Here is a 22,182-nt window from a genome sequence, read left to right on the forward strand (position 1 = left end):
GTTGAATCTACTTGAACATTTGTGCAAGTAGATTGGCCATTTCCACAGCTAGTAAATACAAAACATAGCGCTTACGTTCCTGTAAATGTGGGTCCTGGGGATACATCAAATCTATCTTTTGGGTCTTGAGCTGAAAAGCCCTGATTCAGTGCAATGTATGACTGGATTTTGTACGATCAGTATTTCTAGTACCGATATAGTATATAGTATGAATGAAAATGAAATCAGGGATCATGTTGTATAGTTTTAAGTGTGTTTGTTTTATTGTATTCAGAATTGGAAGTAGCCAGTAGCTATGCCCCTCACAAAAAGCATTGGACAAAAGCTTTTAGGGGAGGGGCATAACTACTGGCTAATTCTGATGAGTTTTTCTGTTGATTAAAAATAACGTTTTTTTATACTAAACCTTTTTTCACGAAAATGTCAAAGTATAGACCTACTGTCTTTCATGAGATGTATCTTTTCTTTAAATTGTTGTTCACTTGAGAAATAAAGTTTGGTTCATATTTGTCTTTATTTCTCAGATTATAAACACGGATACATTTATTACTCTGTGGAAGGATAAGTATAAAGCATCACACAAATATCAAAGATAAGTGTTTATTTACAGTTCCATTCAACTCTACTTTATACAACAAGCATTCTAAAACTACCGACTTTTCCTTTAAAACAATGCATAACGATTCCAGTATAGAAGCTCGTCTATTTCTCACAATAAACATTCAAAGAATATAATCAGATTTTATTTTGGAAGTCGACAAAACCGAACAAGTACTGATTAAGCAGATTTATACGGTTGAGAGTGAAATTTAAGCATTGCAGCAAACGTGTAATAATAATCGTATAAACTGCTGCACAGATATTGTGGTACAGATCAGTTTCCGCATAAATAGTTACTGTCCGAGAATCTTCATGTGGTGAAAGGCGCACAGCGCACAGTTCACATTATTTTTGTACATAACTAAATGGACCAACCATTAGATAGCTTTGAGACATCAATTTCAATAGCCAAATCGGAGGCAACGAGATGATCAAATGAACCAGTGTTTCTCAAACTTTAACATTTTAGAAGGTCTCCTCATAACTCTGACAGTGTACACATGAACCCTAACGGGTCCATTTGGTTCCATTTGTACACTGTCAGAGTTACAGACTTGAAGGGGTCAATTTAGACCCCCATAAAGGAACCCACTGAGTCCCTGGAATCCACTTTGAGAACCACTGAAATGAACCAATCGAAGGGCATGATGGCCTAAACCAGTCAGGTCCATTCTGTTGGAAATTTTATTTCATAGCCGTAAAAACAATTATGAATCTTTTAACCACTTATTTACTGATAGACTTTTAACCAGTCTTATTGTATACTTTAAAACTGTCTTCCATTTATAGCAAAAATAGCTGATCTGCATGTAGATCGTCAATTTTCACTATTTAAAAAAATACTATTACCTATGCCATGCCCAAGATAGGGACATCGGGTTGAAAGTGGTCAAGAATAGATGGCCAATCTGCCCACATAGATTATTTTTGCTAATGGTTTGAATTTAGTCGAGCTTAAGAGTCTGAATAAAAACAGAATGTAAACGTCTTAATAAAATAATGAAATATGACGAAATATTTCGGATAACAATAAATCAGTGAATGGAATTCACTTGGCAAATTGGCGCAGAACCTAGAGCTTGATCAAAGACCTACAAAAAGGTTACAGTACACAGTATATCGATATGTTTCTTTAAGGCTATCAGCTAATAAAACGGTATAATCATTTCAATAAAGAGGAAATCAAAAAGCCATGCAGGTCAACCCATAATAAAACCTGGTAGCAACATTATCGTAGGAAGAGGCATTGGAAGAAAACATTAAAGCAAAGTCACACCACTGTGCTACTGCTGCACAAAACCCATGTAACTACTATTTTTGGTATTATCTCCTGTAATTACTGGAAGGTTTACACCAGGGGTCTTCAACGTTTTCAGGCCAAGGACCCCTTAGCTGAGAATAAAGCAGGGACCCCACTACGTATTAAAATTGTGTTGCAGATTAGAAATGTTCATAGATTTCTTAGACAGCATAGACTTGTTTGAAAACAATATCATCAGTGTAGGTTGTTCATGGTTTAATGTGTATTTTTAGACATTGAACTACTTGAACTGTCAATTCTGCTCTTCTTTTCCCTCTACACACCATACCGCTTTGCCAAGAATAGCCAATCTACAAGCTCACAACGCCTTGCAGTGCGAGGCGTTGTGAGCTTGTAGATCGGCTATTCTAGGCTAATGTTCCACTCAAAATAAGGATAGCCTACTAGGGTTGAAGTGGTTGGTGTAGAAAAAATAAAGTTCTTATCACACAAAGATTTGGAGGACCCCCTGTAGTAACTCTGAGGAGCCCCTAGGACTCCTGGACCCCCTGTTGAAGACCCATGATTTACACAGTCATCCATATGACTGCAGGTGTCTTGAACATTGTGTGCTCTGGAATCCTGTGTTGTATCATTATCAACAAATACAACAACAAACTGCAAGAGAGACTAATACGATATTGTACATCCTTCATTCCAGTACAAGTGAGTACAGTAGAATACAAGGCTTTTGCCTCCACAACAGATGGCCCTTTAAAACTATAAGGAGTTAAAACTAACCGTTCTGGAAAGGTTCAGGTTATGGAACCCTTCATAGTGGAAAAAAGCCAAGCGATATAGGCTGGTGTGACCCTGTTGACGATACAGACCAACATAACAGGTCTAACTAGATCTCTATAGAATATAGATCCATACTAAGCTAAACTAAACTAAACACAACGCCATGACACAGTCTTGGCATTTAATCATGACACCACAGTGACATCCTTCTTGTCATTTGAACAGTGAATACCTTGTCTCTGAATGTAAACACCATTATCTACTACAACACGCCCAGAAGCAGAACGGCTGCCACCATTTCCCCCCACTCGTTGCACAAGAACAAGGCAACTGAATTTCACAGATGTGCTTTTGAGGTAGGGCCGGGCAATAAAAGAAAAAATAAGAAAATAGATAAATCTTGAAAAAGCTACATTTATAACCAGTTTTTTTTATATATATATTGATTGTTTAAAGGACAACTTTGTTTTTTTTACAACAAGGGTTCATATTTTAGATAGTCTTTAGGGAAAATAAAAGACGAGTGTTCAAATGTTTTCATTCACTTCCCCCCCGAACAGAAATTGAACATTGTTCTATAATTTAAGGTGCTCTGAGAGCAATATTGTTGCAAAATCATTAAAACCACTAAAACGATAGAAAGAAGTAAATGAAAACATTTTAACATCTTTTATTTTCTCTAATATGAACCCTTGTTGTAAAAAACGAAGTTGTCCTTTAATTCCTTATATATCAACGAATCGACAAGACAACATTCCAAGAGATAATTTTTAATAATCGATTAACCACTTAACTTTCTGCACTGTACTTTGTTGTACAAAGGTGGCTTGAGGTGGGGGTGAGCTTGTACTGTACATCCGCTATTATCACACTTAAAAGAAAATAGTGTTCTAATTGCAATCGAGGCAAAAGTTTGAAATAATCGTGCTACCGATTTGAAGTCATATCACCCAGCCCTAGCTTGAGGCATGCTGAAGAAACCCTGAAGAGAGAGAGAAAAAAAGATTTGCATTGACGGCCATGCATAAGACTGGGCAATTCAACCCAAAATGCATTGTAAACTAAAATGTATGCTAAAAAGAGATATGTACGATTTCATACAAAATATTATATTGTATCATCATCATGACTATGACAGGAGTCATTACAAAATGTGCTCTTCATCCACCATATAAGAACATTTTATTTCCTATTAGACCACAGGTAGTTACAACCTCGCATTGGGATCGGCTGAGACGCATACATCTCCCGGTAACAGCGTTTAGCATTGTCGTTGTCGGGAAGAAACCTTGCGTCTCCATATTTCAAATATTTTTTCAGTTATTTTCGTAAATTAAAGCCCTACTTCATCATACAAGTGGTGAACAACAGTAGATAATGGTAGCTCAATACCTGTCGTGTTTATTTATCTAACTTAATTTACAGAATGTCTGTCCGTCAGTATAACAGCGATGATACGCTCAAATTGCTTTACCGTGATACTGACACCGATGTGCCACAAGATCGCAGCACATTAGTGCCAATATCTCAGGGTATAGCGCAACGCGTTGCTATTGCTTCAAATCAATTGGAACCGATATGGTCATTTGCCACAGATATCGAACAAAACAAGATCGGGACGTTATAAAAAATGCTAGCCTTTCTTCTAGTGCAAATCTTTCTAATCTGAGAAATATTGAGCAGCACAAAAAAAAAAAAAAAAACACATTATGGAAAGAAAAATCGTAAGTGCTCAGATTTAAAAGCTTAGTAAAGTCAACTGCTACAGGCACTAGATTCTTCATCAAATTCTATTTAAAAAAATAAAATGGGCATAAAAAGAAAATCACTTCACTTTAGTGGTTTTGATGGCAAACAGCCGTGGTACCAAAATACTGAATTTTAAATCCTTCACTTGGCCGGCGTTACGGCCTTCATTTCACGGGGTCACGGTAAAGAATCACTGACAACAGGAGAAGAAAAAAAAAGTATAAACAGAGAAAGAATAAAACCAAACAAAGAGGGGTCAACGCGTGGCATCAGAGTCAACCTGAGACACTGAACCGGGTTAAAAAAGAATACTGTGGTTTTTAAGAGACTGCCAATCCTCTTCCATCTTCCCAAAGAGTCTTCGTCTCTTCACGAGCGAACGTCAATGTCCCACGGTCTCCAGAACGACTGTTTGTGTGTGTTTGTGCAATTTCACCTTCGTAAGAATTTATTAAAATATATATACTGTGTGTAAGGGAACGGTACGTGTAACAGTATGTCTGTGTGTAGGACAAACTTGTGCCTGATTTGTACTTGGTTGCGTGCCGCAGTTTCGCACGGAAAACAGCCGATCTACAAGCTCAAAACACGTTGCAGTGCACCGTGTTTTGAGCTTGTGGATCGGCTATTTTCGCGACGCCGCAACAGTGTGGGACATCGTCTCGTGTAACCAGACAATCAAGAGACCTCTGCCTACGGATATTCAAGGCTAAAAACTGTGTAGAATCTAGGGTGGTTATTCAAATGGTTTATAGAACCAGAAGAAACCCTAGAAACATACCCTACTTTATCATTAATTAAAAAATGTATGGGACCATAATTTACCAAACACATATCATGACGATTTAAAAAGGACTTTTAAACTAGGGTTTGAAATCATGATGTTTTTTATGAAAAGGTTTACTAAGGTACTAGTCTCGCGTGGCCAGACTGTTGACTCCGCGATTTGGAAATGCTCCCGTCATACAGTCTGGCATAACGTAAAAAGAACGGTGAGTATCCGGTTAAAGCAGAAGCGAAGCCTCCTCCCCCCTTCTGTTTCGTTTTTAACATCGCGCACATTTAGTATTATATAAATAAAAATCATCTAAGCTTATTTAGCTTGCTGCTTAGCAGAAATGACATTTTAAAATATATTTTCGTGAACAGAAATGCCAGCTTCCATTACTCGTCGTTCAGGAGCTGTAGGTCCAGACTCTATATAGCATTCGGAGATTGTGGAATAGTTGTCTGGCTACATGAGACTAAGGTATTAGTACTGGTAGAAGGTGAAATAGCGACATCAGCTGGGCCATTAGGAACAGCACTCAGTAGGAGAAGCCAGAGGAGTGGCGATTCGTCGACGCCTGGTTCAAGCCAAGACTCATCAGTATACGTGGAGATCTCTGATCGTTTGTGAGACTATGTGGGGACTCCGGCACGCAACCCAAGTAGGTCTCAGGCTTTTTAAAAACCTGTGGAGTGGACGCTGGGAATCGGGTAGAACTAAAAGCCTGTAGAGTGGACACTGGGAATGGGGTAGAACTTGGAGATGCGGCTCTGGCTGGAGGGGTTAAGGCACTCGGACTCTCCGCTCATCTTAAAGAAGACCTCCTGCTCCTGCAGCTTCCTGGCAAACTCCTCCTCCAAGGCCTGCATGGAGGAAGAAAAAAAGAATACATTCACAAACAATGTTTTTACTTCAGAGTTACCAAACAAACACTTAACAGAAGAGGAGAAAGCTACTAGCGTATCAAACATCAGGGGTGAATTGAGAATTACTTTTAAAATGTCAAGCTCAACAAGATCTACCCACCCTAAAAAATATTATCCCATTGCTGAACATACTTAAAACATGCACCTGAGGGGGCTTTGGAATAGCGGCGCCTGCATTACATATAAGACAAACACACTTGGAATGGGACATAGTGGGGGGAAACATTTTTTATAACTTATGCTATAATATAATGCTACCGACGTGTGTGCACACACTTGAAAACAAAGCATTACATTGGGTTTTTTCCTGCTAAAAAAGCTGTGAAGGGAGCTGACAGGCCTTTCTTGATGTCAATCAAGTCACCTAATTCAAGCGGCAGATGCCAAAAAGTTTTGAGATTATTGGTATTTTTAGGGACATGTCATGTGTTCTACCTGCACAGCCTTTGTGATCTATTGGTAAATTCCAATTTATATATGGATAATGGATACATTTGAATGAATTTGGACGATTATACAAACATTCTTTTTTAATCCCACACTTTTGTAATCTATTTTTCACCATGTTTCTGCCAGTTGCCTAACTGTAATCCTGGGCTCTGCTCTCCCTCTGCCAACCTGGGGAGAGCCCCGAACTGAGCTCATGCTTCCTTCAGTGGATGAGGAGTGAGCAAGCCGCTTCTTATCTCCTGACATGGGGGAGCTTCCCCGGTTGGACGTAGCGCGTGGAAGGAACACGTTATTCCAACCAGTTCCTTTCCCCTCCATCAGGCACGCTGGCTGGCCAGGGGGAGGCAGTATAGAGACCAGGATTACTGCATGTTTTTGTGAGGGTATCAACCCTAGGAGACACAGGGAGAACATGCAAACTCCACACAGGTTGGCCCTTTTGCCAACCCCACTTAGGGGTTGACCTTTCACACTGTACTTAGTATGCTCTTTTTCCCCTCTACACTAAACCCCTTTGCCTAAAATAGCTCACAAGCTCACAACAACACACATCAAATAAAATTAGAAAATAATAATAATAATAATAAAAAGAGCCAAGGTGGAGGAGAGAACACCCCCAACACCCACAGCGTCCCCTGGCGGGAATCAAACCTAGGACCTTCTAGCTGTGATGTGACAGCGCTACCGACTAATAATAGTGGCAGTCCTATATTACCTTCTTCCTGGGCCGGAGCTTCTCCCTCCACTCCTTCAGCTCGGCAGAGTGCTCCTCATCCAGCTCCTTCAGCTTCTGGGTCTCGTGTTCTATCAGCAGGTGGCACTTCTCATTCTGAAACACACAGAGAATATGATTTTAACACATTCAGTGCCACCTTTTCACCACTAGAGGGCGCCCAATGGCCATAGAATCTCTCATAGACAAGCGTTGTATATGCACAAGCCGTGCGAAGCCATGACGCGCCTGAACACTTTCCTTTGTGTCATGAACAGGGACAGGATGAAGTTAGCTTGAAGTTAGCTATTGGCTACCAAGCATTTTAGAAGCCCTATTTTCGGCGATTTAGCCATGATTAAACCTTGCACACCTCATGGATATGCATGGAACAGAGAAAATGAGCTCTAAAGATCCTGGATTGCATTGGAGTGGATGGTAAATATCGGCGGTGCGACGCTCTCGCGGGCCGTGTAAACAGATGACGGCCGGCGGCCCGGCTCGAAAAAAGAAAAAGAAAAAAAAAGATATATATATATTTTTTAAAAGCCGAACTAGTTCGGGATCGGCACCCTTATAAGGTCCAAATAAAGCCGAACTAGTTCGGGATTGGCACAATAAGAGTTAAATATGAAGATAAGAGGTTTTGCTGTGTGTGTGTGTGTGTGTGTGTGTGTGTGTGTGTGTGAGTGATGTATACCTGTAGCTGCTGCAGCTCTCTGACGTTGGCGTCACACTGCAGCTGCAGGTCTCTCATCTGGTTCTCATGTTTCTGCTGCTGGTGGAGACGCTCGTTCTTCTGCCTCTTCTCCTCCTGGGCTGCAAACTGAGCACACAGCAACACCCATAGTACTGTTATTAACCACATAAACTGAGCACACAGCAACACCCATAGAACTGGTATCAACCACATGAACCAAACTGACCATACTGTTACCAGTAAGACGCCTAAGGGCCCCTAAAGGGCGAGGTTGCGCCGGGTCTTGGCCATCTGGCCAGTGACCAGTTACCCATATGGAGACCCTTGGTACCCACATATGGAGTAGGGCTGTCAAAAATGGACCTTTATCAACATCGATTATTCTATAGCAATAATCGATTATTAATCGATAATCGATTATTCATTATTATTTTTAATTAAAAAAAGAAAAAAAACGTTTTTCTTTCTTCTGTTTTTCGTTTTTTTACTGGATTTCAATGCACATTTACATATGTACAACATGGCTCTTCAGGTAATTGGTAGCCTAACTACTACTCTTCATCTTTCTTTTTAGTGTGTCAATGTACTGTTCACCTAATCTCTCAAGAACAGATTCTGTGACGCTTACAATACAGAGGGCGCTGTTTTCCCCTTTTCTTTGATGATGGCTACCAAACAATCAAGCCTGAATCAATCACACCTGTGTCTGAGACAGGGGAGGAGGGGAGTGTGTAGCAGGCAGCTGCCACTTCACTCTACAGTTTACAGTTGGTGCTGGTGTGAATAATAAATCAATGGCCATTTACTATTATCATTAATACTATTATTAGTAGGGGTGTAACGATATAGTAACTGTACCGAAATATCGTTTTTAACTTAAAAAATCGAAGTATATCGAAATGAAAACAGCTAAAATCGAATCGAATCGTTTTATTTTGTATCGTATCGAATCGGCAGTGCAAAGAATCGATTGTATCGATACTACCTACTTGTGCATTGTATTTAGCATTTTTAAGAAGAAAATTTTAAAAGGAGTGGTTTAATTACTTTTCCTTTCCATATAGCTACTCTGGTCTATCGATAAATGTGTGTAATCTCTGGGTTCAAGTCAAGGTGCAGGTTTGTCAATATACAATGACCATGTATTTGGCGGATAATCACTGTGTTTACTTATTTATAACCATAATAGTAAATGTTTCCCTTAAAAACCTGCACTATCCACACCTTTCACACATATTTAATTTCTTTGCTAAATAGTTACTATATCGATTTTAAATCATTGAATCGAATCGTATCGTATCACCATGAATTAACCAATATCGTCCATGTATCGTATCGTCAACCATGTATCGTGATATGTATCGAATCGCTATTAAAATGTATCGTTACACCCCTAATTATTAGCCTATATTTTGGTTGAAACTAACTAACTAAGCCAAAAAATAGTATTAAAAAAAAAAGAAAAAAAAAGAAAAAAAGAATAATATTTTTTTCGATTTTCGATTATGAAATATTAAAATCGATTATTATTGATTAATTGATCGATTAATCGAAAATCGATTATTCGGTGACATCCCTAATATGGAGATCCTTGTACTGTATATGAAGATATGCTTTGAGACCCCAAACACTCAGTTATTCGTTATGTCCTATGACGTCTATGACATCTGACATCATACAGTACATACAATCCCTTTTATGCCCATATATGGAGATCCCTGTCTGTAGAACCAGCCACACAGATATGGGCTGTCCTCCTCCATATACTGTATGGGCATTCCCATATGAAGTCCTGTTAGATATGGGCTTAATATTGCCCTGACATCACAGTGATGTCAGAGCGTGATACACCAGTGTGTATTGGCTGGCTGATGACGTGGCTACCCTAACCCTACCCTGATTCGTTGGAACAACAGCCAATCAGCAACGACGTTGCCTACGTCACAATGGATGTTCCGAGATACGAGTCAACTGAATCATTTCCAGACTATGATGCGGAGAGACAAAACAAATCGCGGAACGGAGCGAACAGGCTGGCACCCAGGCTAATGACCAACAGCAGTCCCTTATGGAGACACAAAAGACTCTTTGTGTCTCCACCGTTTCATCTCGTCTCTCTCTCCCTCTCTCACCTGTTTGATCTTGTCTCTCTCCTGCTCGGGGCTGAGCGTGGCGGCGGTGATGCGCAGGCTCTTCTTGAACATGGCCATGCGCGTCTTGGCCTCGCTGCGTTGGATCTTGGGCAGCCTGGCTCTCTCCTGGGTCTGCTTGTTCTTCATCTCCTCGATGAGACGCTGGTTGTAGCGCTGCATCTGCTCCATCTCCTGCAGCACACAGAGAACACTGGGTTAATTTTGGGCGTAATCACCGTTTCAAACGTTTGACTCGATTGTGATCAATGATCGTTTTCTTTCATGAATAGTGAAAATAGCTGATCTACAGGGTCCCCAACGCACCACGTTGTGAGATTGTAGATCGGATATTTGGTGTAGAGGAGGGAAAACGGGAGAGGACCAAGTACTGTATAGCCCCTTAAGCTGGCAATACACTACAAGATAATCGGGCCCGACTGAATCGGGTATAATTAAACACTACAGGATAATTTTTTCAGATAATTTTACCAGATTATCTAAACGGGCTCAGACTAGCCGTTTTGAACAGTCGGGCGCTCCGCACGCTACAGGATTCTATCCCGATTGAGTCGGGCTCGAACACAGCAATAATACATAATATAATGAATACAAGATGCCACGGGGGCTGTTCTGAGAGCTGTGCTTTGCAACACGCACGCACACGCACATACAAACACATGACGTTATCCACTGACTCAACACACAACACCGCCTCACGCAACGAAAAAAAAAAGCTTCAATATGGAAGTTGTGTCCTATTTTGACGATATGAGTTCACTTTGACACGTTTCATGTACATCCAGCTCTGACATCCCCTCTCTCTCCTGCGCTAAAGTGCTGCTCCGTCCTTCTCATGGTGCCTGATTTATGATTAGTCGTATGACTGTGTAGCGCACCCAGAACAAGATCTCCAAGACCAAACTGTGTCTGTCCCGTGCCACGTTGTAAGCTTGTAGATCAGGATTTTTGGGATCCGTTCCTTTCAAAGAGCCGTTCAAAAGACTGGCTCATTAGTTACTTTGTAGATTTTGATATAATTACAAATAACTTCAACCCTATATACATTTATTTCTGCCATATATAGGTAGGCCTACATAACTGCCATTTGTTGCATTGTGAGCTTGTAGATAGGCTATTTTCAAAAGATTTTTCTACATTTTATTCATTGGAAAATCTGTGAAACAAGACATTCTGCCTACTTTCTACTATTGGTACTCTGTAGGCTACATTAATTAAATGTTGAATGATACCAATACGTTTGTACTTTTACTCAAGTATATTAACATTCCAAAAACCTCTACTTGTGGCAGAGTATTTCTAGCCTGATACTTCAGTCCGCACATCACCACCCCCTGTTGGTGGGTGGTAGTGTGGTGTGTTGAGTTTGACGCTTGCAGTCAGGCTAGAGTATTTCCACATTGATTGCAGTAGGCTATTTTCTCACCACTGTTCATTAGAAAGGAACGGCTCCCTACTGCGAACCGGATGCCATCGTTCATTTCAAAGAGTCGTTCAAAATACTCGATTCGTTCGCGAACGTCCCACCTACTTGCAAGGGATGTGTGCTGGTCGCGGTCTTTCTTCTGTTTGTTTGATATGCGCTGCCGTTGAGTTTTAATTTAAATCCCAATCATTCATGATACAACCTGATGGACGGACGGACGCTATGAAAAGTGTGTCTGTGTGCGGGCGCGCGTGTGTGTGTGTGTGTGTGTGTGTGTGTGTGTGTGTGTGTGTGTGTGTGTGAGTGAGTGAGTGGCAGAGGGAGAGGTGGAGAGAAAAAAAAAGAGATGGATCTGTCACTCAGTCAGATATATGCTCAGAGACTTGCATCTATCAGCGGCTGCTGTACCTATTTTCTCTCAGTCCCCTGCTGCCCTTCCAGTCTTCCAGACCAGTACTGATCCAGGAAAATATCAAACATGTTTGAAAAGAGTCGGGCTACCCCCGATCGTCCTCCGAGCCACTCGGCTGGGCTCCGAGTGGATCTGTGAGACCTCACGCTAGACGACGTTCATGCCCGATTGTCGGGCCCGTTTCAGTCGGTGGCAGCCCGATTGTCGGGAGGGTAATTAAATAGCCCGATTATCGGCTAGTGTGCGGCCAGCTTTAGTGAAAATAGCTAACAAGCCAACAACATTGTTAGCCTTGAGAGCTTGTAGAATTTATTTATTTTTGTCTAAAATAAAGAGTTTAATCGATTCCTTAACTCACTTAGCGCCGGTCGACTCATAGATCGACATTGTTATTATGGACGTCCCTGCCGATCGACTTTAATCGACTTTTATATAAAAGCATTGTTTAAGCTTTTATTTGGGTTAATAGACGGAGCAAATCGGTTTCCTTACCTTCAGCTGGTAATAACACAAGACCGTGAAAAAAGGATACGATTATGACGTCACCGCTAAACCAGGCCTTCCTGTTTACAATTAGCCTGACTGCAAGCGCCAGACTCAATCACACACTTCGTTTTGGGATTGAGTCTGAGCCTGGGGACGATTCTACTTCAGCGGGGGCGGGGTAAAGCCTATTGACGTCACACACACACACACATACACAGCCCCGTGTGTCGCCGACGGCGACGCGGCGTGACATTGCAAAAATACGTTATTTCTCATAACATATTATATGACTGCATGTTTACGTTAGTGCAAAATGGTATTAAAACGTAATGAAACGGCACTATTGTATTGTTTATTAAAATAATTCGAGTCGAGTCTGACTCCGCCATGACAGTTTTCACGGACCAATCAGAGTCCACTAGCGGCTCACGTGGGCAGAAGAGCACCAATCAGAGTCCACTACGGAATCTCACGTGGGCAGAACAGCTCCGAAGGGAGGGGGCTGGGACCGGACCAGCATACCACGTGCCTCAAGTCTACAGCCCTGATTGGCCCATTCAATGCGCCCGCTCTTCAGGCGCGCTTGAAATAAAATAAAATATCTCCGGGTTCAGTCCACACTACACACCACCCACCAACAGGGGGTGGTGATGTGCGGACTGAAGTTCCGACCCTTACGCAGCTTCACTAGGTCGGATTTTGATTCGGAAATTTTCTGTGTGGCGTCTGTATACGTTCCGTTTGCCCAGACCAATGGTGGTTTTAGACGATCAAGCACAAATTGAACAGGATTGAGCCCAGATGGTGGGCCGCGGATCTCCCATTGTGAGTCAATGGAGCGACGTCACTTTCCCATCCTTTAATCATGGTTTAAACATGGTTTCTTCTGAAGGTTTTAGTGTTACGATGGCGCACTCTAGGGGTCTTTTTGTGGTGGTTTATCATCATGGCTTTGAAAACAATGAAATTATACCCTATCATGTTGATAAAATATAGCTATTTCCCGGCAGTTTTAGCGCACATCCATATTTTAAGTTCGCAAGGAATGGGTGTTAATATGTAAAAAACAAAAAAAAAAAAAAAAAAAAAAAAAACACACCAATTATCAATAGTTGCAAACCTAGATGCAATTTACGAAGACAAAATAATACGGAAAAACAATCATTCAGTAAACAGACAACAATCTTGATATCCCACAAGAAAGTCACACAGAAATATAATTCATAACACAAACTTAAAAGCATCTTCCTCGCACCTTCTCGTGTCTCTTCAGCAGCTGGTGTCTCTGCATGAAGTACTGGTCTTTGAGCTGCTGCTTGAACAGCTGGTGCTTCTCCTGCAGGTGGCGCTCTTCCAGCTCCCACATGGCCGCCTCTCGCGCTGAACGCAGGCCCAACACAACACAGGGTCAGACACTGCTCACAAGAAACCATTCAAAAAGACTCACACAGCCGTATGTTAGCAAGTTACTTGTAAGCCGCTGTACAGACATTTGCGTGAAACATCTTCTCCGTATCGTCTAAGAATGGCCACTGGGGGCGCCGTACTAATGCATTGTCAATGGAAGGTTGTTTGGTGTTTTGTCGTTGCCGTGTCTCTTGGCCAAAAGACAGGCTGCGGTTGAGCTTGAGACACGGCAACGACAAAAAAACAAACAACCTTCCATTGACAATGCATTAGTACGGCGCCCCCAGTGGCCATTCTCAGACGATAAGGAGAAGATGTTTCACGCATATGTGTGAGTCCAGCCTAAGGCATTATGCTGAGAGAAAGATAGAGAGAGACAGAGAAAGACAGCGAAAGAAAGAGAAAGACAGAGAGAGAGAGGACAGTTTGCGATGTGATATCACATCGTCTCTGTTGGGTGGAAACCTCATATGTCCAAGACTGTTACTTTTCAGGATTCACATTCAAAAACGTCATAAAAGTAGCAGATCTACAAGTTCACTTCCTTCCAAAAAATTGGATATACGAGGTTTCTGACCGACAGCCCTAGTGTCTCGTGTATAAAACATCTTGGCCACACTATCTGATGTGTTCAGACCAGCAGCCAACATCAGATTTTCTGGCTTGGTATAGATTTGGACTTTCATCAACAAAAACACAATTCATTGTCTCCACCAGCCGAAGGCTTGGGGGAGAGTATGTTTTCCCCTTCGTCCGTCCGTGTGTGCGTGCGTCCGTGCGTGCGTCCGTCCGTCCGTCCGTGTGTCCTCGCAGTTTGTGTGCAGCTAATCTCAGTCACCGTTGGCCCGGTCGCTGCCAAAGTGAGCACACACATTCCCTGGATGCCAATCTAGAACCTCTGCCCTAAATTTTTCAAATGGGCCTTTTCTAGCGCCACCTAGTGGCCGATGTTCGCAAAACACATTTCTGTGCACTACTCTTACAGATTTTGTCCAAAAATCCTACAAATCGGTAGGCAGTATCTCGACAGTCATGTGATCGACACAGATCTGTCCGCTTTTGCATATTCCTTCCTAATTGGCTAAGATTGGCTTCCAAAGTTTGTAGGATTGAGCCGTTTTGAACAAAATGCCTCAAATCCCAAACGCAAAGTGCAATTATCATGAAATCGCGCACACACGTTCCCACTAGGCCGAGGAAGAAATGACACTTAATTTTTTTTAAATCAGCCTCATGGTGGCGCTACAACAGGCCGATTTGTGGTTTTACCTATAACTCCACCGATCAGTTTCAAACTTTGTAAGCGCACTCCCTAGAGACTAAGGATAAACCTTTGCCCTGCATTTTTCACATCAGCCTTTTATAGCGCCACCTTTGGGCCGACTTATGTAAAACACATTTTTGGATATTACTCCTTGAGATTTTATCCAAAAATCACGCAAATCGGTACACAGTATCTCTATAGTCATGTGATCAAGTCAGATCCGTCTGATATTTCATATTCCATCCTGATTGGCTAATATAAGCTTCCAAAGTTTGCAGGATTGCTCAGTTTTTGAACAAAATGCTTCAAATCATCAACGCAGCTTGCGATTACCGTGAAATTTGCCACACATATTCCCACTAGGTCAAGGAACAAATGCTACCTTTTTTCACATTGGCCTGTTATAGCGCCACCAGCAGGTAGAGTTTAGCAAAACACATTTTTGGAACACAATGCTTCAAATCATGCATGCAGCGTCCGATTTCCATGAAAGATCTATGGTGAAGAACATATGCCACCCTTTTTACATTGGCCTATTATACAGTAGCACCACCAGGACACACGGCCTGGTGGAGACCTGTGCTCGGAAGAGCACTGCTTCTAGTTTTTATTTTGTTTTAGCCATATTTTTGTCATCTGAAATGTTTGTTTTAGTCGACTAAATATCATACGATTTTAGTCGACTATGTCATAATGCCTGAATTTACACTCGGTTATCTGCTGCAGGTCTGCTATTTTTCGCCATAGTTTTAGTCGGAATTGTCAGGTTGCTGTTTCTTTGTTGTCTCTCCATCCACTACCGTTGAAATTATGTGTTTTTCAGTTGCTTCGTGTTGATATTCTGTGTATTCAATTCTTAATTAAACTTGGTGTCAGTAAAAAGGTAATCTCAGGTGCAGTGTAGTGACTGGGCATATGTTTTTTTCCCCTCCAAAAATGATGTTAAAGAAAGATTCTACATAAACAACTATAAGACAGAAAGAGCCTGCTGGTTGGTCAGTCAGGGACCAACCAGAAGGCTGACAAAGGGTCAATGAACAGTGTCTTGCATGAAGCGTCCGTCCTCGGCGTACCTCTGAGGAGCTGCTGCTTGTGGTTCAGACAGTCTCTCTCGATGGTGGCCAGCTCGTGCTTGTGCTGCTGGATGATCTTCTTCAGAGCGCTGTCCAGCTCCTGCTGCTGCTTCTGGAGGAACTCCTGCTCCTGTGAGGAGGAGAGAGAGACACTCATTAACTACCAGAGGAAATGTTAACCTTGCATAGGATACCACATATCTATCCAAAAGGGAATCACCGCCCCAAGCCAAGGGGGACATTATGCTTCTGGGCTATAGGCAGGTCTACGTGTGTGGTGCTAGGGGAGAGGCCGTGACACAAATAACTTCCGTCTTGGCCATATATGGAGAGTGACATGAGGCATGGTTTGCCGACGCACATGAGGTTTTCATAGTAAATGCGACCTACGGTCGCAATAATAGTTTCTAAAATCAAAGATTCAAAAACATGAGAATATACTGTAGCAGATCATGTGCTGCGATGCAACGCATTGTGAGCTTGCAGGTCTACTATTTTTACTATTTTCGAAAAATGTAATAATGTATACCCTCAGAATAAAATGGGGCTTAAATGATTGAAGATTGCTAGTGGGGGACAAAAATCCATAACAACAATAACCATATCCATAAAACCATCAGTTATAGTTTTCTGACCAGTTATTAACACTTTGCTAGCCCGGCCGTACTTGCCCGTAGTTCCTTTGAAGGCTCAATTAGCCGACCAGACTTTTCCGGACTAGGTCATTAAAAATGAAATTAATGATAATTATCACAAAAAAAAAACGATCGCCCGTCCTTCTCTGTGCCTTTAGGGATCCATCTAAAGGGTTAACATTTTTTCTACCATGTGACCGGAAGTCCTTCTCCTGGCCTGCAGTCTGCAGACACATTCTTCCGTGCACTTTCACTACAGGACCAGCCGTTAGCCTAGCATTTTCCCTTGTCTTTTTTGATGAGACGAAAGGTGACATAAAGGCTGCATAATGAGTGGATCGTGGATGTAATGCACTTTCGGGCGCCGTTTTTTATCGCTGTTTTCCCTGTTTCGCCGCACGCGAATGAATGGAGATCTCCCTGCAGCGTCGTGAAAGTAAGTTCGGCGACCTCTAATAGTGTAACTATATACACGTACCGATCGCGCTCCAGCTGTTGTTATCTTTTGGGGCATTGTTTTTTTTTTTTAAACATGTTTATAAATAAATAGAAGATTAATCAGGCAGAACTTGTGTTCAGCGATGTCTGGGATGGCTGGGGAAGGGTTTAATTTTGGACACAAAGATCGCTCGCTAGAAGCTCATCATCAGCCAATGCAGCCATCACTTTTTGGAGCTGTGTGGAACACAAGCTCCCCTATACGTGGCCGTGTGTGTAGGTATGTGGGTGGGTATGTGGGTATGTGGGTGGGTGGGTGGGTCTGTATGTAGCCTGTATGTAGTAACCCTGGGTGACCAGAGAGGTGCTGTTGAGTCTAGCCTGCCCTGAGCATCAACTGCAATACACACACACACACACACACACACACACACACACACACACACACACACACACACACACACACACACACACACACACACACACACACACACACACACACACACACACACACACACACACACACACACACACACACACACAGCTCCACTTCGAACAGAGGTTCGATTTTTTGCACACTGCATGCATGTCAGTCTAGTGTCCCACAGCTACTGAGAGAGATAACAGAGATGGGCTCAAAGAGCAGTGCACAAGCACGCACACACGCATAGGGCTGTCATGATTATGGCATTATACATGACAATTAATTGTCACTCAAATAATTGCGATTAACGAGTGTCGCCACCATTAACGATAAATGTGTTTTTGTCGTTGACAATTACATTTCTGTTTGGCTTTTAGGCTTTGAAGTTGCACATGGCAGATATGACACCTAAATATACACAGAAATGACTGACATATTTGACAACTTTATACTTAAAAAAGAACATTGAGAGTGGAAATAGCCGATCTAGAAGTTCACGACGCGTTGCATCGCGACACGTTGTGAGCTTGTAGATCTGCTATTTCCACTATTTTTGAAAATATTTGAAAATAACGATTATGATGATTATGACAAAAGAATTGCGATTGTGTCAAATAATGGTGATTAGACGATTATGTAATAATTGTGACAGCCTTAGCGCACGCACACACGCACACGCACGCACACACACTTCCTGTATGGAGGTGTTGCACACGGCACAGGAAGACAACTGAAACGACCGTATCATAATGTTAGCCACTCCCTGTGGATCACAATACATTATATCCTCCTACACATTTACACTGCTGTTAACACCCTAAGACACACACACACACGCACACACACACACACACACACACACACACACACACACACACACACACACACACACACACACACACACACACACACACACACACACACACACACACACACACACACACACACACACACACACACACACACACACACACACACACACAGAAGCAGATAGACAGATAACAGTGAACAATGTAACTTTTTCAAGTGCAACTTTACCATGGTCGTGTGCTGCTGGTATGTGGGCTGGAGAAACATGTTAACGTGCAGCTTAGGTAGACCCAGAGCCATGTAAAGACTAGGGAGAGTTCCCCGGAATTCAGGAACTTACCCTCTGCGCCGCCTATGCCCAATTCACCGTTTGTCAGCCTTCTAATTGGTCCCTGAGACTCCCTGACTGGCCAACCAGAAAAAACCATTCACTTTTTGCTATCGGGGGTGGAGTTTGTGCAGTGGAGAATGTTGTTTCAGGCTTTCAGCAACTGTCCGCAGTGCGGAGCACGACCTTCGTCCAGTACGGCCGCGGCAGTAGGGGGCGATCTCGCTCATCATAATGAATAAGCTTCAACAAACTAGTTCACATGGACCTTATCAATGGTCTAACTAGTTACGATTGGGTACATATATTTTAAATGGGCAGAATTACGAAAAGCCAGCCTATTATGTGAGGAGAACAGATTATAGTTCTCCTCTTCCTACCCAAGATGCAATGCGCTTTCTTTTTCTATTTCTATTCTCTCTCTGATCCAGAGGATTAAACTAATTAAAACATATATTTTCGGGGGAAAATTACTGTTTTGCTATGTAATTACTGTACGTTTTTCTTCCCTTTTTATTAATATCACGTAGATGTGTTTTTTTTGGTACTTTATATAGCTGTAATGAGGCTATGACGGAAAAAAAAATCCCATCCACTTCCACTATAAAAGAATCTGCAATAGTTATTCTGTCCCACTGGGATTAAACAAATTAAAACATATATTTTCGGGGAAACCCCCTGTTTTGCAATGTAACTACTGTACCTTTGTCTTCCCTTTTTATTAATATCACCTAGATGTTTTTCCTTTGATACTTTAAATTGCAATAATGAGGCTATGAAAAAAAAAAATCCCATTCACTGCCACTATAAAAACAATGTGCCCAGGGTTAATGTCCCAGCATAGTAACAGGGCAGAATGGGGCGGGATTTGCAAAAGCCTGAATTCTGACTAAAAGTTGCATTGTTCGCCTGACAGTATAAAACACCGCACTGCACTCTCAGATGGGCGAAAAAGATCCCAGATAGTACTAAAAACAGAGCAAAGTGAACAGCAAGGGAGGACAAATATCTATGCTGCCCTGAAGAAAGCAGCCTAGTCTGTCCGAAACGTTGGTTGCTTTTCTGTCTCTCTCCTCAATAAAATCTGCATCGGCAGCTAGGAGTGTGCGGTTAAACTCTTTTATTATTTGGAGTTACGGATAGGTAAAATATGTGGTTACAGTTGGAAGAAGAGGACGTTGAAAATACACCACAAACACAGCCGAAGTGCTCTCGTTACCACGTCAGGTTGGGTAATCTCATCTTTATTATGTTTCATGATGGCATCTGTCACATGCTGGGGTTCCACTTCCTGTTTGGACTGTTGCCATGGTAGCCACCAACAATGGGGGGGTGTCAATAGAATGAGACTTTAACCATGCATGGAATGGAATCACTATAAATGGTAAATGGTGCATTAATATAGCGCCTTTTATCCAAAGCGCTTTACATAGATTGTGCATTACATTCATCCATTCACACACACATTCATACACCGATGGCAGAGGAAACCATGCAAGGCACCAACCTGCTCACCGGGAGCAACTAGGGGTTCAGAGTCTTGCTCAAGGACTCTTGGACACTAAAGCACTTTGCACACAGACGCGTTTTTATCGCACGAAAAAAAAAAAAAAAAAAGGACAATTCCATTTTTTAAAGAAAACAATGATTCTCTATGACCTCATGCACACCGGCTCCAATTTGCCATGCGGCAGGTGGCTGCATCAGTGCGTTTTTTTCCCCAAACGAACCCAGTTCGATTTGTGTGTCTTGTCGCATGCGGTAAAAACTCATTGACTCCTTTTATGACTCCTCTTCGGATCCGCAGTGTGGATTCCGCACAGCCTTGCACACCAAATCCAAAGCGTTTTAATCATGCAGCAAACGGAAAGAAACGCACCGGTCCAGTGTGCAAAGCCCTTAACTCTGGGGGAGCCCGGGATCGAACTGGGAACCCTTCTGTGTTCTAGTGACGGTTTCTCTACCCCTGAGCTACTTCCACTATGCAATTATCTAACCTCATTTAATTGTTCTCTTGTTCTCTTTTCTCCCATCTCCCCCTAGCTGCCCACAGACACGTAGGCTGACATAGCAAGCAGAGGAGTGGCAGGAACAGACTGATTTAGCCTGCGAAGGGCTAAAGGGGTGATTATGTAAGCACCCTGAAGAGAGATCAGTGAGGTGTGTGCAGGTGTGTGTGTGTGTGTGTGTGTGTGTGTGTGTGTGTGTGTGTGTGTGTGTGTGTGTGTGTGTGTGTGTGTGCACGCGTGTATGTGCGCGTGTGTATGTGTGTGTGTGTGTGTGTGTGTGTGTGCGCGTGTGCGTGTGCGTGTGCGTGTGCGCGCGTGTGTGTGTGTGTGTGTGTGTGCGCGTGCGCGCGTGAGCTAGACCAGTGGTTTTCAACCTGTGGGTCGGGACCCCAGGGGGGGGTCCCCAAATTATTTTGGGGGATCCACAGATGTTTATCTTAATGTTAACATTGTTTTCTCACTCAACAGTAAAACAGACCAACATACAGTATGTAAGTGTATCTGCACATTTCTAAGGTGACAAATGAAGGACTTTAAAGACCTTTTATGTACCTCTGGTAAAACATTGGCCAAAGTGTCAAATATCAGAGGCAGAAATTGTGAATTTCTGCCTTTCTGCCTCGCTTTGCGAGGCGTTGTGAGCATGTAGATCTGCTATTTTCACAATGGAACAGATGGAGTCAAACTAATGTAATACCAACTCCTACAATCTCAAGTGCTTGTCAGGGTGGGGGTCCCCAGTTGAAATATGATTATTTGGTCACGGCTGAAAAGGTTGAAAAGGACCCAGCAAGCACGGTCAGGACCTGGACCAATCAGTGAGGTCTGGATTGGGGCCACATCAAGTCAAACCATGACTTGTCAGATCTGGCCTAGAATATCACCTGATTTCAACCAGCATAAATCCTGCCCACGAAAACGGATGTCCCGGATTAATCAGAGAGGTTCTGATCGAGGCCAGATAAATATCATAACTAGTCAGATATGTCCCAAAATATAACCTTATATGCTCATATTTCAACTAACATTACAAACAATAACAATAATCCTATAGTCTATATGACATCCTGGTAATGACGTCATGATCACCGAAGTCACCGGAGGACGTTATCATAACGTCATCATGACGTCATTTGGCTTGCAGGGGAACTTTACAGGAAAAATCAATGCAGTTTAGGGAACATAAATTCCACTGTGTAGAATCCACTGTGCAGGGAGGCTCATTTCCAACACGGGACGTGCAATGCTATTAAAACACACGACCACTGATCACTGTCACTGTTCTTTTAATTGACTCAGTAAAGTAAAACCCTCTATTCTTTGTAAAACAGACCTGAGCTCTGTACTTGGATGACCTTTTCCGTCAACACCAA

General features: G+C 42.3%; 1 protein-coding gene across 1 annotated transcript in view; it reads right to left on the reverse strand.

Annotated features, from left to right (window-relative positions):
- Nucleotides 1-3,174: 3,174 nt before the first annotated feature.
- Nucleotides 3,175-22,182, reverse strand: part of LOC308281863 (STE20-like serine/threonine-protein kinase) — an 88,759-nt gene continuing 69,751 nt past the window's right edge. The window contains exons 15-20 of the mRNA XM_080722189.1: nt 16,166-16,295; nt 13,677-13,801; nt 10,080-10,271; nt 7,948-8,073; nt 7,251-7,364; nt 3,175-6,022 (exon numbers count right to left, since the gene is read on the reverse strand). Of these exons, the coding sequence (XP_080578315.1) occupies nt 5,876-6,022; nt 7,251-7,364; nt 7,948-8,073; nt 10,080-10,271; nt 13,677-13,801; nt 16,166-16,295 (834 nt within the window). The 3' untranslated portion in view covers nt 3,175-5,875. The remainder of the gene's footprint in view (nt 6,023-7,250; nt 7,365-7,947; nt 8,074-10,079; nt 10,272-13,676; nt 13,802-16,165; nt 16,296-22,182) is intronic.

Source organism: Nannobrachium achirus (assembly GCF_963921795.1).
Source record: "Nannobrachium achirus genome assembly, chromosome: 3".
Classification (NCBI taxonomy): Eukaryota; Metazoa; Chordata; class Actinopteri; order Myctophiformes; family Myctophidae; genus Nannobrachium; species Nannobrachium achirus.